The 16,444-nt window shown below is 38.5% G+C and overlaps 1 protein-coding gene across 1 annotated transcript; it reads left to right on the forward strand.

Moving 5' to 3' along the window:
• Nucleotides 1-950: 950 nt before the first annotated feature.
• LOC145778308 (transmembrane protein 168-A-like) lies at nt 951-16,069 on the forward strand. The gene is made up of 13 exons (XM_082589771.1): nt 951-1,245; nt 7,407-7,557; nt 7,830-7,996; nt 8,248-8,440; nt 8,594-8,784; nt 9,496-9,646; nt 10,645-10,714; nt 11,482-11,586; nt 11,939-12,038; nt 12,423-12,651; nt 12,895-12,981; nt 13,299-13,498; nt 14,051-16,069. Exons 2-13 carry the CDS (start codon nt 7,526-7,528, stop codon nt 14,659-14,661), a joined length of 2,136 nt encoding a protein of 711 aa, XP_082445897.1. The 5' UTR covers nt 951-1,245; nt 7,407-7,525; the 3' UTR covers nt 14,662-16,069.
• Nucleotides 16,070-16,444: the final 375 nt, after the last annotated feature.

The following is a 16,444-nucleotide window of genomic DNA, read 5'->3' on the forward strand; positions in this document are numbered from 1 at the left end:
TGAATGTCAAAGTTATTTTTCTTCAGTACCAAACTGAGAAGAAATGTCTTTACTTTTCTTTGCTTCTGTAAGAGTGTAGACTACCAACCAACAAATCTTCTTTTATTATTTCTTGTACTTCTAATTAGTTCTTCTGCACTAGCTGACAACAAACACGTCGTTTATTTTTATGCCTTCAAGTGCTTCTTGGCCTGCCAGCTATCAAAAATCGTCTTTTATTTTTCTTGCTTTAATTTCTTCTTGACCTACCAACTGACAAGAACTCGTCTTTTATTTTTTTTTGCCTTCAAGTGCTTCTTGGCCCACCAGCTAACAAGAACTCGTCTTTTATTTTTTATGGTCACAGCGGTAGGCTAAACCATAATCTCTTCGTGGGAAAATTGTAACATAAAGTTCCCGGATCCGTTTGTCTGCATGTAGTGACCGAAAAAGAAACACTTCTTGAAACGTCTATTCAATAAGTGTATTCCTGTAAAATTAGCCCGCGGCTATCGAAATCGAGATGCAACGCCTTACACCTCTAAAAACTGTCACTACGATACAGATTACTTGGATAAAAGACGGAGAATTTGTCCAGCTAGCAAGCACCAAATAAACCAGTTAAATGTGCGACCGACTTCCAACAAACAACTTCGAGAATGAATCAGAAAAATTTGTGATAACTCAAAGGCACGCCAGCAGTTCGTGCGACGCAATATTTCATGTTTAAACAGGTTTCAACTGAAACAGGTTTGACACAAGTCTTACGGACGATGGTGCAATTTTGGCTCATGTTTTAGGAATTTCCATGACGTAATATTCAGTAGACTTGAACGGTTTTTATATGACGTTTGATTAGGTGAACCATTGTCTGGAACAATAGCCTAATATTAGTGGAGTTTTTATTTTTAGTTTTGCTTTTTATGATTGTTTCTTTGCTATTTTTCTCTAAATTTAGATACGTTCAAACTGGCAACTCTGTCATCTGTATGTGATTCTGCTTCTCTGTAAAATTGTAATTTGTAATAATGTTTGTTAGAGAATACTAGAATAGTGTGGATTCGTTTTTCGGTAGTTTTGTTGTTGGCAAAATAACATTTGACCACTTAATTTCCTTATCCATTGAAAAACGAAGACCACAAATGGACAACAGGTTTTAAATTTTCTTAACCCTAGTGTAGGGTAACGGACTTTGAACCTTTCTGCTGTATATATATTATTTGTCCACAAAAAGAAAACACCATTGACTAGAATGTCAGGCAATTGGTGAGTCATTGATTGATTGTTATTGCATTGGACATGTTTATGTAACATTTAAGTCTTACTATAAGGCAAAGCTTTTTAAACATTGCTTTGAAAGATCCAGTTCAGTGTATTTATTACATTTTATACAAATAGTGTAATTACAAAAATGATTTTATGAAAGATGTGCTATGGCAGTTATAAAATTGTAACAGACTTGGCAAGGCTACTCTTTGAAAGGAAACTATTTGAATAAAACTTCGTACCATACAGATTTATTAATGATGAAGCTAATTTAAGATTTATGTCAAAATGTCCACAATGAAATGTTGCTGAAAAAAAAGTGAAGTAGGTTTTTGATTAATTTATGGACTACTCAGCAGAATGCTAGAATAACCAGGGCTGTGGAGTTGAAAGGTTTTTGGCATGTCCAAAGTTGGCCAGTTATAAACCGACGAGTCAGAGCCATGTATTTTTCCCTTACTCCACAGCCCTGATCATCAACTAATATGTTATTAATACTCATTTTTACTGAAAAATTTCTATTAATGTCATTTTTTACTTTGATTTTCATTTAAATTTAATTCACAGCAAATGTATCTCTCTTTCTCAGAAAAAAAGTATCAAGCTTATCCTTAAATAAAATAATTATAAATAATATTAAGTATAAAACCATTAGGCTCACTAGTCACTAAGTCTTATGGCAAGAGGGCATAGCCTATGTTGCATTTTTATATGGCGCTTGTCTGTTACCGTATTTCACAGTGTTGTTAGTTTTGGCTTTCTGATCCTACGGTAAATCATACCAACTGAACATGCAAATAGTTAAAATCTTGGAGCATTAACCATGATAAGGCTCCAGCTCACCTACAGATGAATGAGCTTCACTGTGATGCCGAGTGCCACAACCTACAGCAACGTTTTTGTCTCCTGCCTTTTTACCACCAGCTGAAAATTAACACAATTTTTGATAATGCCAATATTTTGCATAGAGAAAATGTTAAGAAAATTTTTAAGTTTGTCTTAACCCCTAGTTGTAACATATTTGTGTGAACAGATATTTTTGGTTATGAATCACATAATTTCAAACAAGAACAGCTTGAGACCAAAACTATCTCTCACTTCAGCTGCATGATATTTATATCATTATGGAGAGGAAGACTTTGCCCTCGACAGACAGGCCTCACCCTCAACATAAGGATTAATTCATAGCTTGAATCATATAATCAAAATTGGTTGAATGATAATGATTCTCATTCTCATACCAGATTTGTGTTGGGCATTGAAATCAAGACATTAGCATCATGCTTCGTATCAACACAACTGTATTTTGCAAAGTTTGTCTTACTCTTTCGTTCCCATGATATAATATATATGTAAATTACAAAAATGTTCTAACTTGCATATTATTTTGTTGTAGTACACCAGGCCTCGAAATTCGTTTTTGTTGACGGCGGACAAACGTGTCCGGTCTGAGCAGCTATCTCGGCGGACAAATTAAGTCTCACGGCGGACACACCAGTTTTAACGTCGATCGTCATACTTAATCCCTTTATCTTGATAAATCTTCGCCATTTGAGAATCATAGCTACGGTTTAGGTTTTTTAAAATTTCAGCAAAGTTACTCTGAAAGGCTTTCATCAGACCAACAACGTGCGCTTGACGCCGTGTAGCTACTAAATATGATGATGATGATTGTTAAAAATTTGAATTCTATGGACTTTTTGTGTCTGATGCAAATAAATAATAAAAAAATAATACGCCGCATAACTGATTAACTTCCGCCGAACGAGGTCGTGTGGCTTCTTGCGTCACAATGCTCTGGGCACGAGTCGGAAAACTCTAACGCGTAACGCTACTATTTTCTGATGTGCAAAGTTTCACTATAGGCTTTTTTCTTTAGGTTTATTTTTACATGTTATGTGAGCGAAAGTGACGAAAAGAATAAACAAAACATTAGAAAAAGCACAATTATTTTTCCCCTCTCCATGATGCGGTCGCCTTTTCAAAATAGTATCAGTATTCCACGAGACCACGGCAGGCTCGGAGTTATAATCAGCGCAATCAAGGCCATCCAAACATATGCTTATGATGAGAGCTTCAATAGCATCGATCTTCAAAGACGTGCGCCAATCTCCACGAGATCAGTGCTTGTCGTTAAGATACGTGATACCGAGATCTATTCCGTGTCTTTTCTCCAGACCGGCTAGTTGAGGGAAAAACGTAAATGCGAGCTCTTCTTTAGCGATGAAATATGCGATTTCAAACAACCTCTTTTGATTTTTTTCGTTGTCACTCATATTGTTGATGGCCTTGATGATCGGAAATTGATGGCTTGGGGTAAACGATATGTTGTGATCTTGGACAAAGCTAATCCTTACATTCGTTGTTCATTTAATATATGCGTCTATCACCACTAAATTTCCTAGTAGTAGGTTCATCGCCCTCATTCTCACTTTCAGAATTTTCCCTGGGCCTTTTCTTTCTTACTGTAATACCAAAACTTAAGTTTTGCTGCATCTTGCTGTAGTAGCCTACTCTTATAATCTAACTTTGTAACCAACCTTGCCTTATCAATATTACTCGGAGATCAAAGCCAGACATTGTGACGTAAGACTTGAACTAAGTTGCGCGTGATTAGTGTAGAAGTACCGGTACTCCCATCGATTCTTAGCAAAAAATTCACCTTTGTTACGCTGATTCAATGTCATCAATCGTTAAAGCAACGTAAAATTCGAAAGTTTTTCTGCTTGAATGGAAGCTAAAAGATACAGTATTAACTTTTTCTAGATGCGCGCTTGGAATGCGATAATTTCGCATTCCCAGCGCAAATTATATTCTTGCAACAGTTGTTCGTGCTATGCAATGACGATTTGTATCGCTAGTTTCTGCGATATTTCTCGGCGGACAAATATGACCGATCTAGAGGGTACTTCCCGCGGACATCACATGCTGTGACGGCGGACATGTCCGCCGTGTCCGCCGTGAATTTCGAGGCCTGGTACACACATTAAGTAACACCATATTCATATGCATAGATTTTACCAAGTGAAATAACATCATTGGGATTTTTTGCCCTCGAATACTTCCACATTACATATATATAAAATTTGTTTCTCCTCTGCCTTTTGATAATGAGAGGAAATAAGCATGCACATTTTTATTCAACTGACAAGTGTAAAATAGATTCATTTGTTCTTTATGTGCCGTGTCTTATATATATTTAATGTTCACTCATTATCTTATATTGCAGAACTGTTAAGTAGTTAAATATTATCTAGAAAGCATAGAAGCCTGGTAGTTGAATATAATTCAATATGCTAATGCACAGAGATGTAGTAAATAAAACGCGTCCACGCTCCTACAGCTTAGGTTCTCTTTCTTCAAACCAGTTAAAAGAGCATGCGGTACCTCCACGATCTTCTGTCAATGGTTTGTTCATCATCATAATCCATCGTCGGTTTGTTCCCCACTAGTGGGGGTGGCTGATTGTTTCCGCGCAGCAATTGTTTTAATCTCTTTTCTCCATTTTACCCTGTCCCTTGCATCTTCCTCCTTCAGTCCGACTTTTTTAAATTCATCCTTCACTTGTTGTTTCCACGTTCTTCTTGGACGACCGCGTTTTCTCTTCCCATCCACCTTTAGATGTGCCTTTCTAAAAAAACTTCCTTCCTCCCTCCTTATCACATGTCCATACCATCTTACTCCATTTGCCCTTGCCAGTTGGTCTATGGTCTCTCTCATCTCTAGCATATCCAACAATTCTTCAGTCCTTTTTCCCTTCTCGTTTTCACCCCACTTATTGCTCTCACCATTGACCTTTTCATTCTTCTCAGGATTGCCAGTTCACTCTCTCTCAATACCCATGTCTCGCTACCATATAGCATTACAGGCCGCACACAGCTCCGATATACTTTTCCTTTCATCCTTAGTGAAAATTTTCTGCCATGCAACATTTCCCCACATTCCCTGAACTTTGCCCAGCCCAATCTTGCCCTTGTTGTCACCGCTGCTTCACATCCACCACTTCCATTTATCTGATCACCCAGATAACAGAAGTCTGTCACTGTTTCGCTGCCATGGCAGAACTCATCATCATGGCCTTCCACTTCATTCCTTCCTTTACTGCATTTCCCACAAACAAAACACTTCGCCAATCTTGTTGCGGCTCTCTTGACATTAGCACATCTTGCATGTACCCACTTTCCACATTCCTTGCATTGCATTGAATTTTTCATCACTCTCTTGCCACATATTCCACAGGGATCTACTTTGTTCTCAACAACTGTTCCTTCTGCTCCACTCACCATCACTTTTGTTTTTTCAAGATTCACCTTCATACCCTTGGTTTCAAATGCTTCTTTCCATTTCTCAAACTTTCTCTCCAGTTCCTCCATACTATTACTTGTCAAGACCAGGTCGTCTGCACACAAAATTTCACTCAATAAGCCCTCCCTCACTTCTTCAGTTACAACGTCAACCACAATAGCAAATATCAGAGGTGACAAAACTGATCCTTGGTGTAAACCAGTGGTTCTCAACGGGGGCGGTACCGCCCCCCGGGGGGGGGGCGTTTTGATTTTGCAGGGGGGCGGTATGATTACCTCGGCTTAAGGGGGGGCGTTTTAATTATTACTGAGGCATTCTGGTTTAAACCATCTACCGCCCAGCGTAACGGTTTCGTCAGAGCTCGTATCTTCGTGGTAGCATTCCCTACCTCATACCTGGTGGAAAAGGGATTTATCTGTGTTGTTCTGCTACATACCAAAGAGCAAAACCCACTTGACATATCCATAAGAGGTGATTTTCGAATGTTTCTCACTGGCTTTACACCGGATGTGAAGAAACTGGCACTTTTTCACCAAGCCCAAGGTTCACATTGAATACCGGTACCAGTAGGCCTATACTGTTTTCATGCTCGCAAATATATATTTGCTTTTCATCAAATATAGTTACTAGTCTATAAAACCCTTACAGCCTGTTTCACACTAAAATGGGGATCATCAAAAGGTCCTTATTGTAATAGAAATAGAATTCAATTTGAATAAAGACCTTCTGATGATCCCCCTTTTAGGGTAAAACAAGCTGTAAGGGTTTTAGAGACTGGTAACTAACCTAGATTTGATGTAATTCACTCTGCTTCGCTTTTTGCTTGGCATTGAGCACTTTTTGTAGTATTAATAGTATTTTTTTCGTTTTTTGTAATTAATCGTTTTTGTTGGGGGGCGGTAAAATTTTTCCAGTTTATAAAGGGGGCGTTGGGCCAAAAAAGGTTGAGAAACACTGGTATAAACCAACCTTCACAAAAAACTCGTTTGAATAATTTGATCCAACTCTCACTTTTGTTCTTGCATCCTCATACATAGACATCACAGCTCTCACTAATACCTCCGGTATACCTCTTTTCCTCATTGCCCACTCCATCACTTTCCTTGGTACTCTGTCAAATGCCTTTTCTAAGTCGACGAAACACATATATAGTTTTCTTCTCGGTATTCCTCCTGCATTCTTCTCAATATCAGAGCATTCACTGTACCTTTTCCTGGCATAAATCCAAACTGCATATCATTTAATTTCACCAATGTTCTCAATCTCATTTCTAGTATTCGCTCCACAATTTTCATTCCATGCTCTAGTGGTAGTTTTACACCTCTATATGCACTGCAAAAATGATATCAAAACTTCATTAATTGATATCCAGATAGAGGTGCATATTGCGGAACAAATCAATATTCCAGAACTTTTTCGAATTGAGAATTACTCATGCAATCACATTTTAGGTTTATATATTATAATTAATGGAATTATGAAATTTGCCTAATTACTGTTTTAGTGTTTTACTTACCACATTGCTTATATCTTCTACATTTAATGTAAAATTTAATTTTACATTGTTTATTTTGACAATTTTCTGATATACCAATTGATCAACTATGACTCATTAAAAGTTTACAATATTGTTAAGAAGTAGATCAATATTGTTTGGTTTGTAATGCTGCACTGATTGTGTTGTTTTACTCACAACTTTTCCCATCCTTAAAACACTGAATTTGGTTTAAGAAAAAAAAAATTTTTTCTCATCTACACTACACTGATACTTTTTGTAATGTATACACATCGTGTACATTGTAGTCTACAGTGATAACAAAAATCTGCTTCAAATACATATTACTTGCATGTTTCAGATTTTTCAATATTACCAGGAAGGGAATACAAAAACACAAAACGCTTCATTTGTGGACCTTTGAAACATAATTGGAAACCTACTTACCAAGAAAAAGAGAAAAGAACTGTTTTATGGACCATGGACAAAGCTAAACTTGTAGCAAAGATCAGGTTAGGGTTACATCAGAAATAATTCTGTTGTGCTGCAGAGTTATAATTGTTTAATTTTGGGAAAGTTTGGCTATGCAAAAGTTATATAAATAAAATTTGGAAACTTTTTTAATTCCAAGATTTGTTTTAATTAAAAATTGGCTTGTAATTTTTTAATGTATTGCTTTGTGCGGCCAGGTCAAACCTTGTTAGTTTGTCTGTTTTAAGTCATAACAAATATGTGACTTTCAGTCATTAACTTTAGTCAATATTGACATTAGGTTTCTTTGCAGGTGTTTGAAAATTGTTCCAGGGTTTTTGCTAATGGTTTCTATTTTGGTAGCATCTTCTAACCTCTGGTTCAACAATGCCCAGTTACCAACAATATTCACAGCAGCTGGAACTCTTGCAGTCAGCGCTGTTGTTCTTTATGCAGAATATTTTCATGCTATGACTGACAGTAAGTTGTCGCAATAATGCAAATGTTAATAAACTTTAGTAGTATTTTTTACCAGTGCAATTTTCACTCCTGTGTTAGTGTGAGGGTTTGCCAAATTTGCAAATCATCATCAAATATTGTTTAATTTCTACAGCTTTCATGCTTTAAGGGATGCTTCAGTTTGTTGCTCTTGTGTAAAATGACGTTTAAAACACCAAATCTTTTGATTGTACAAGATCAGTTTATTCCTCCACAGTTTATTTTACTTACAGATGGTGTTGCTGCATCCATTTCTCATCTGTGGTGGGGTTTTTTGTTCGGTTCACTTGCATTTGGAGTCGATTTCTATAGATCATGGGCATATGATGATAGGGATAGACTAATGGACATGCTCTTAATGACAAGCACAGCTTTAAAATGCTGTTGTGATTTTTTGGATAGATTTTGCAAAGATGTACACTACAGGTTCGATTAGCTTGTATTTTAGCTCCTTGTGCAGAGCACAAATTTGTATATATAAATGTGTTGTAAGTTAAGTTTACGAAGAAACAAAAAAGAAAATTAAAGCAGTAGCAGTTTATTCGTATTAATTGTATTTTATGGTTTATCATTTTGCAGATCGACTTTTCTCCTTCAAACCGAAGTGGGATATTTGGTGGGATTTCTTTTTGGTGGTGTTTTGTTTCTTGGGCCACAAAGCGACATAGATCTTCTCTTAATTGTCTTCGCATCTTCTTTCGTTGTCATCAACTTGAGGATGAAGTGTCCCTTAGCATTTCTTTACATCTTTTTGTTTATTGGCATTTCAGGTGAGAACATACCTGCCCGGCATGAAATCTGCCCTCAGTTAATTATGTTTATCAGGCTAGCAGTCGTAAATTCACTGCCAAAGCTAAATGCTGCAGTTCTTTGACTGCAAGTCGAATTGGAATGATAACTCTTGTACAGCAAAGACGCCATTGTTGAGAGAGCAACTTTTGTTAAGAATGATGAAACATGTGACTTTTAGCATACACGCGACTTGTACTTGAAAGGGATACTGCACACTGTAGTCGTGTAGCGTCAATACTTTTATCATATTTGCAGTGCCATAGTGTCATGCATCATTGTTCAACGTGACTTTGTATCGAAAGCAAAGTTACTTGCTGGCAAAACGTAGAACCCCAATCTAAAACATGATGTTTTCTTTTGGTGAAGATTAGCGAAACCACGCATCAAAAGATGTTACAAATGATGATAATTTGCATTTATTTCAACGTTTCTGTCCCTGAGGTACGATTCACTTCATCAAGGCACCACATAAAATCATGGCAATGATACAAATGTAAATTGTAATTATCACTCTTTCAACTATGCTGTAGTTTGGATCATTCGATGAATGGTGCTTTACATTAGATGCCTTGCAAATAGTTTTATTTGTATAACTTTTGAGAGTTGTATATATTTTTTAATAGTTGTGACTAACTAGACACCATCTAATTCTAAGTTAACATTTTCGAATGATTTATCTGTTTTTGCAGGAATTTCAGTGTTTGGCAATCTTGGCCACACCATCAACGCATACTCTGTGATTTGTTATCACGTTCGTTTATTTTTCCCCACTTCTGTTGATTTCTACTTCTCTCCCTTATCCGCGTTGGAACGTTGGACGTGTTCTTTTGACATTTCCAGGTTTGGCAACGCGCTGCAGTGTAGTCTTTTTTCCTACTAGACAGATTTTTTAAATTTCAGGGCAGGTGATAGAAAGCCAGGTCAGTGTAGCTTCGTCCAATGCTGCTACACCATGCATTCCAATTGGTGCCAATTGGATGGACTTTTAAAAGTGACATATGTTTATCAGTTTGTTCCTCAGCGCCTTATTTGTGGGGCGATGGTGAGTCAAACACCACTTATGCGTACTACAATGCAAGCGACCAACTCTGGTTCGAATTCGATTTGGCTTGACCCAAGTTGGTAAAGGCAAGTCCATACCAGGGGGCGTGCCATCCGGTAAGGTATAAAATCCCAAAGTATGGTTTTGATGGTACACTATGCTGCATTCTAAGTCTCTTCCGTCCAATGTAATACGATCACTAAATGGTTGCATCAGTTTAGGGCAACTGACACAAAGGGGTACCTTGGCTTCAATCGCCGGGGAAAATTCTTGAGGTGGCATGTAGTTGAAGAGTTTTGCGCGGGTCTGCTACTATTCGGTGAGTCCGATTCGGTGAGTTCCTAACCTTTAACCCCTAACCCTAAAACGGCAATGATAATTAGGCTACGGTACCCGATAATTTAAAAAAAAAATGTTAAAATCACCGAATAGGGATCGGACTCACCGAAACGGGCCATTCTGTTTTGCGCGGAGCAAGTACTTAGCTGTAGTGTAAAACAAGCTGACTGGTCATTCGCGTTCCTACGTGATGGCTTGATTCGTTAAATTGATGTATTTATGTATATTAGTCTTTGCGATTGGCATACGTCACATCTGATTATTATTTGCTGTACTTTTACAGTAAACTAGTCTCTTTATATTGTTTTGACATCTGCGTGTTGGATTTTTCTAGTTGTGGTTTTATTTGTTTTCCCAATTTCATGAAGTTCATCTCACACCATAGTTGCACGATAAAGATTCAATCAATCGCACGTGCTGTTACTTCACAATTTAATGTTGTTGTTTTTTCATTAAGGTGCAAGCAGTTTTTTCTCCTGTTTTCGTTTTTCTCAATTGAAAGCTTGTTCTGTGGGCTTGCTTTCTATGTAAGTATTCAACATTTTGCTTCAATGTAGCTAGCAGCTATTGTTTATATATAATAACGAAGTTACAGAGCAATAAAATCGTGAGACTTCCTTCAACAAATTCATCCCCTCAAGACGTTAGGCGTAGTCGATTATGTTAAACTGAACTGTGTCCAACTGTCCATGCTATGTTATTATGCAACGCTGTTAACACAGTCCGTTGGATTTTGAACAGTCTACTTTAAATGTAATATGCGGTGACTGTAGTGTAGTACAGTAGCGAATTTTCTTAAAACTTCAGCTGCACAACACCCAAGATTATAGTTTTTTAACAAACAAGATCTGTGTCGTAAGTAGCTGCTTCAACTGCAATTACAAATGTTTTCAATTGCGTCTGTAGAATTTTCGTTGGTATTGTTAGGTTATAACGAACGATTGTTTGTGCACAGTGAAGAGCAATTTACTTCCATAGGATTTGCATGTGGTTGCAGTGAGCGTTGACTGGACATAGGCCAGTATTGGAGTTTTGTAATGGAAAACAACAAATATATTCCCTTCCTAGCAGTGTGGATGTAATAAGCGGTTGAGCGTATTGACCGTGGATGTATTAACGGGATTCTGCTCTATAAAACTTTCTCACGCAGCAGTGCTGCCAGTATTTAATTTCAAGTTGGTTACATCCAGCTAGCAAAAGTTACCGTCGTATTTACGTTGTTTCAACCTCGGTAGACGTTGACACTAGGTAAAAATGGAATTTTTTGTGCTGAAATTGTCGTTTAACTATGCAGACCATCTTGCTTCATCCAGAGTACGAGCTTGTATTCGTGGTTCCAGTGGTGGCTGTCACTGGTCTGGTGTGGTTGTGCACGCATTTCGCTCTCATGTCCACCGAGGTAAGTAGTATCGACTGCTTGATGGACAAACTTTCAGTCAACATAAAAATGAAGTTTTTGCTCATAGTAAGCGCAAATAAAATGCGACAATGCAAAAAAGAAATTGATACCACGCAGTGCTTGGTCATGTTGTAAATTTTATTCTATAATATTTGCGTTGTACTGTATTTGTTAATCCTCAATTTTTGACATGTCTTTTAACAAAACAAAAAAAAAAAAATTTATCGGATGTTAAATTATTCTACTGTCCATCATTTGCATAAGCTGCTTCAGTTTGGACTTGGCAAGAATCGCCTTTTTTATCAATTGTATAAACAAATTCTATCGGAGTGAAAATAAGTTCTTTTTGCAGATAACTTTATCAAATAAGTTGGCGGAGTGTCAGGAGTTTCATCACAAGCTCCCGACGACATCTGGCGGTACAAGCTTACCTCACATCATGTCGAGTAAAGGTGGGCAGATAGGAGAGAAATAAATTTGTGAAATATTATTAATAGTTTTTGTTTAAGTAGTTAGGGATTCTTGTTTATCATGTCATCACTTACTTCAAAGTTTAAACCATAGCGATTCGCCATGGTTTAAGCATAAGTTTACTAATGAAAACGTTTAGTGAGAGGTTAAAGTAGGCTACGGTATTAAAGTATGAAATGAATAAGTTTGTGTAAGTTTTTATTAAAATCCAGTCATAGCGGTAAACACAGTAACAAGCTGACTGGCATTGGCGATTTCAGCAATTGTAAAAATAATTGACCTTGCGTATTAGGTTGCTGTAAATACTAATGCTTGGTAATAAACCAGTTACCACGTCAAATAAATTAAAAACTTTTTATTAACAGGAGTGCGTCTTCTGTGCTTGGTCGGTCAGCAGACAGTTGCTTGCGCTCTGCTCGCTACCTTCGTGTTTGGGGCCATTTCTTGGCGTCGAGAAGACGCATCATATCCCGCCATTTTACTCATCGTCATCGGGCTTGAGTGCGCGTCGTTTGGAAGGATAAGAGAACTAGCTGTCAAGCTAGGGGGAACTTGTGCCTCGTATGCACTTATAACACCAACAACCGCCGCCAAGTAAGCCTCAGTTTTTTGCTCTGAACTCCCACAAAGTAACGTCAAATAAAACGATTGTTATTTGAATGATTTTCTCAGCAAGCAAAAGCTGCCCGTTTCATTGTTAGATCGAGTGGGTCATTTAAGATGATCTCTTGTCTTATGTTTTTCCTTTTTTCTTTTTTTGTTCTTGTCTGAAAAATGCTTATTTATTTAATCAAAGCGTTCCTTATAATTTGTATAGAAACTGTTGCTATCTTTCAGCACAAATATACCGATCACGATCCTGCCGCCTGATTCTTTACAAAAGCAAAACGACAGGGCGACCTCCCTCATCACAGCGATGCACAGGTAACGAGGTTTCTGGCACGATTTTGCAAGCGAAACTTTTACCAGAAAAACAAAGATTTTTTTTGATTACTTTGAAAGCTGAACCATCACAAAGTTTCAAAATTAGTTAACGTTTGTATATGTTCAAAACCACTCACAACGATGAAGTTGCACGAAGTATCTTTTTCTGCAATTTAATGATTGACAATGCCACGCAAATCTTAAAAATGTCTTCATCCGTTTTACCGCCAGCAAAACTTGCCTCTTTCACATCGTTTTAACGTCGCCAGATGTAAAAATGGTAACTATGCTAGCTGGGTTGTCGTTGTTCAATATAGATTTTTCGCCCTTTACCTCATCGACACCCTGGGTTGTGATTACTCGACCAGTGGGGTAACCTTTAACACGGTTGAGGAAAAGCTCAAGAACTTGTTCTCGAAACGAACGAAAGAGGGGAGCGGGGACGGGGTGCGGTACGATACCTACCTCTTCTATTACAGCGGGCTAACATCCGAAGATGGCTCTTTCGTTTTTGGAGGTAAGTGAACTTGTAACTACAATGAATATTTAACATGGTGTGGTGTGATGGACACATCATGGAATTAGGTTTAACGCTATGCATTTGTCCTTGAGTTGGACCAGTTTCTGTGAATTGAAGAAAATGTGCGAAAACTGCCGCTGCAAATTACAAGTAAAAGTTTACGTGCTTGCAGACGCCAGTTGTCGTGTAATACACGTCATAGTATGGTACAGACCTGGTGAAACGTTTTGAAAAAAGAAAGATGCGCGTTACCAAACTATTAGTCTTTTTGGAGTTGACTCGACCTGGCGTCAAAACCCAAGCCATCGTTCCGAAGTGAAGCTTAATAGTTATTACGCAGATCTGTCAAGTTCTGTTCATTACCAACAAATCATTAACTGGTCATTTCAAACCTGATCTTGATCGTGTAAGATTCACTATCAGGCTTCTGGCCCCGCAGTTTGGCTTCTTCATATTTTCTATGTGTTTGACTCTTTCACAGTTACTTTGACCTTAAGTCTTTTTCACGCTAAGCTACAGAGCTTTAGAAAGTACAAATTTTTGTTGCAGATGGCGCAATTCTCTCTCCTGACCACATTCTCAATTTGTGGCGCGAAAGCTGTTGCGATGACAACGACGTGATGACGTCACGGCTGCTCCTTGTCTTTGACGTGACTGCGTCGGATCCGTGGTTCAAGGTCGTTAAGTCTCTCAAGCACGAATTGGTCGCGTTGCAGGGTTACGGCATTGCGTCGCTGGGACAGAAACGCGACATCGAAACCGGCTTGATCCAGTCGCCGCATCAACCCGGTTCGTTCACCTCCAAGTGGGTGCAATGGAACTACGATGTCGGAAGCGGCGTGTATCCGAACTCCAGCTCTTGGTACGACGCGGATGCCAGCGAAGGAACGCTGCGACCGATGTACGCGGTTTCACGCCGATGGACGGACTTTGCCGTTCGCGTCCCCAATTTAAGCGATACGGACCTCGCGAATCACTGGAAAATTTATTACTCCTTCTTTTGCCGCCCATGCTTAAAAGCAGCCGCCTCTTGCTCCGGTCGCCTCAATTTAGTCCGGTTGCTCAGCGCACCGGGGTGCCGCTACCGCCGCTTCAAAATGCGTTGGTTTCCCCCTCCAGTGCTAGATACTGGTCACGGGTTCAAGTTAGTGCGTTCTTGATTGGAAACCACAGGCGCACGTACTCCAACATTTCCAACACTAGGCTACCTGCTGTTACAGAAAGATGGTGGTCGTTATACAGGCGGTTATGTCCTCTGGAAGGACGAACATACACTTCCTACTTTTCTTTTACAGAGCCTGTCTAGTCGTCCTGGATGTTTATTGGCTTTAAGTCCACGTTTGAGAATTGAAACTAAAAGTGAAGGTTATAAGTTCGAATCCCTTGCCGTTTCCCCGTTTTGATTTTTTTGGCTACCTGCTGATACGATCTGATTTGTCACATTTTGCAGATGCTGTTGCTAACAATCAACTGAAGTTTTCTAAGAGTCACAGTTTTTCATCTTTTACTTCCTCTTGTAAGTGACACGAACGGCTGCGACATGAAATGTGAGAAAATGTCCTAAAAGTTAAGAATCTTTCACTGCTTGTGATCAGGTGACATAAACTGTTGTGCATAACCAAACAGTCACAAACGATGGAATGTAACCAAAAAAATTGCAGGCAAGTTGTTGAACAAGAATTTGCAACATGTGAACGATCCGGCCACATTTTTATCGTGCCATGTTTTTCATTTATCATGGCAACATCACTTTTACCAGATTTACGTTTCCTCGCTCCTCTGCCAGTAAATCAGCCAATCAATCAATTTTAAGAAAGCGGGCGGCGTTTTTTTTTTTTTTTTTTCAGATAAACAACGTCAAACTAGTGAATCTATGTACAGCTCGTCTGTTGATTGATTTTTGAGTAACGTTGACTCGAGCGTACATAAATGTGTCACTGTTGCTTTTTAGAATGATAACTTTAGTTTTTTATGCTCTGCTACTGTTCTGTATTTATTTACACATGTCCGTTACCGCGGTGTGCAGTTTAATTTTATACCTTTTAATTTTAGTGCTTTGGTTCATTCCACATCATTTCACTGTTTCATTCTGCAATGAACAGATTGCAGCCCGGCTTTGTCTTGCCGATCCTGGAAAGTTTTCACATCTGAACAATGCAATTTGTACTCTTCTGCTTTGCCAGATAGCAAATTAATGGTTTGTTTACATTGGTTTAACGTCTGTAGACGTTGAAGCAGTGTAAAAAGCGACTGATTTGCTTTCTCCTTTGTACCTTGCCGTTTTTTTAACTTTTGAATTTGAAAAGCGCTTGCTCTTTGTTTTCAACGATTGACAAGGTCACTTAATTCATGCAGCAAATCAGAACATTACATTGATTCAACATCTACCGATGCAACATTTGTTGGCTTGAATCGTCAACGTCGTTTGACGACAAAACTTATCAGATAAGTTGCTAGTTTGATTTGTGCTGCATGTTTTTGATCATTGCATTGTTAGCTATGGAATCGCAAGGATATGATGAAGCGGTGCTTGCCATCAATTTATTCTGTTTCAATAAATAAACAGGTTGTAATGAAACTGTGGAATCAATGTTGAAAGCTTCAAAGTTACCCCGGGTCTCATGGGCGAAACACGTGTCTATCGCTGTCAATTCTTGCTACACTCGACTGCCGAGAAACGCATGGTTTTAGAAAAGTCTCAATGGCTAGTATGGAGGCTACACCGGTATGGTTAGCCTACTTAGCGAAACTAACACAATGCTCGCTGTTCAGTAGTCAGGTCGTGCTGACGTCAGAAAGATCGCTCCTTTGTAAGGGAACGTTCAAATATTACGTAACGCTTTTTTTCCGAATTTTTGACCCCCCTCTCCCATGTAACGCCAACGTAACGCTTTTTTCAATTCCCCCCTCCCCCATGTAACGCTTTTTCACTACAAATTCAGC

Source organism: Aplidium turbinatum, chromosome 10, assembly GCF_918807975.1.
Source record: "Aplidium turbinatum chromosome 10, kaAplTurb1.1, whole genome shotgun sequence".
NCBI classification, from domain to species: domain Eukaryota; kingdom Metazoa; phylum Chordata; class Ascidiacea; order Aplousobranchia; family Polyclinidae; genus Aplidium; species Aplidium turbinatum.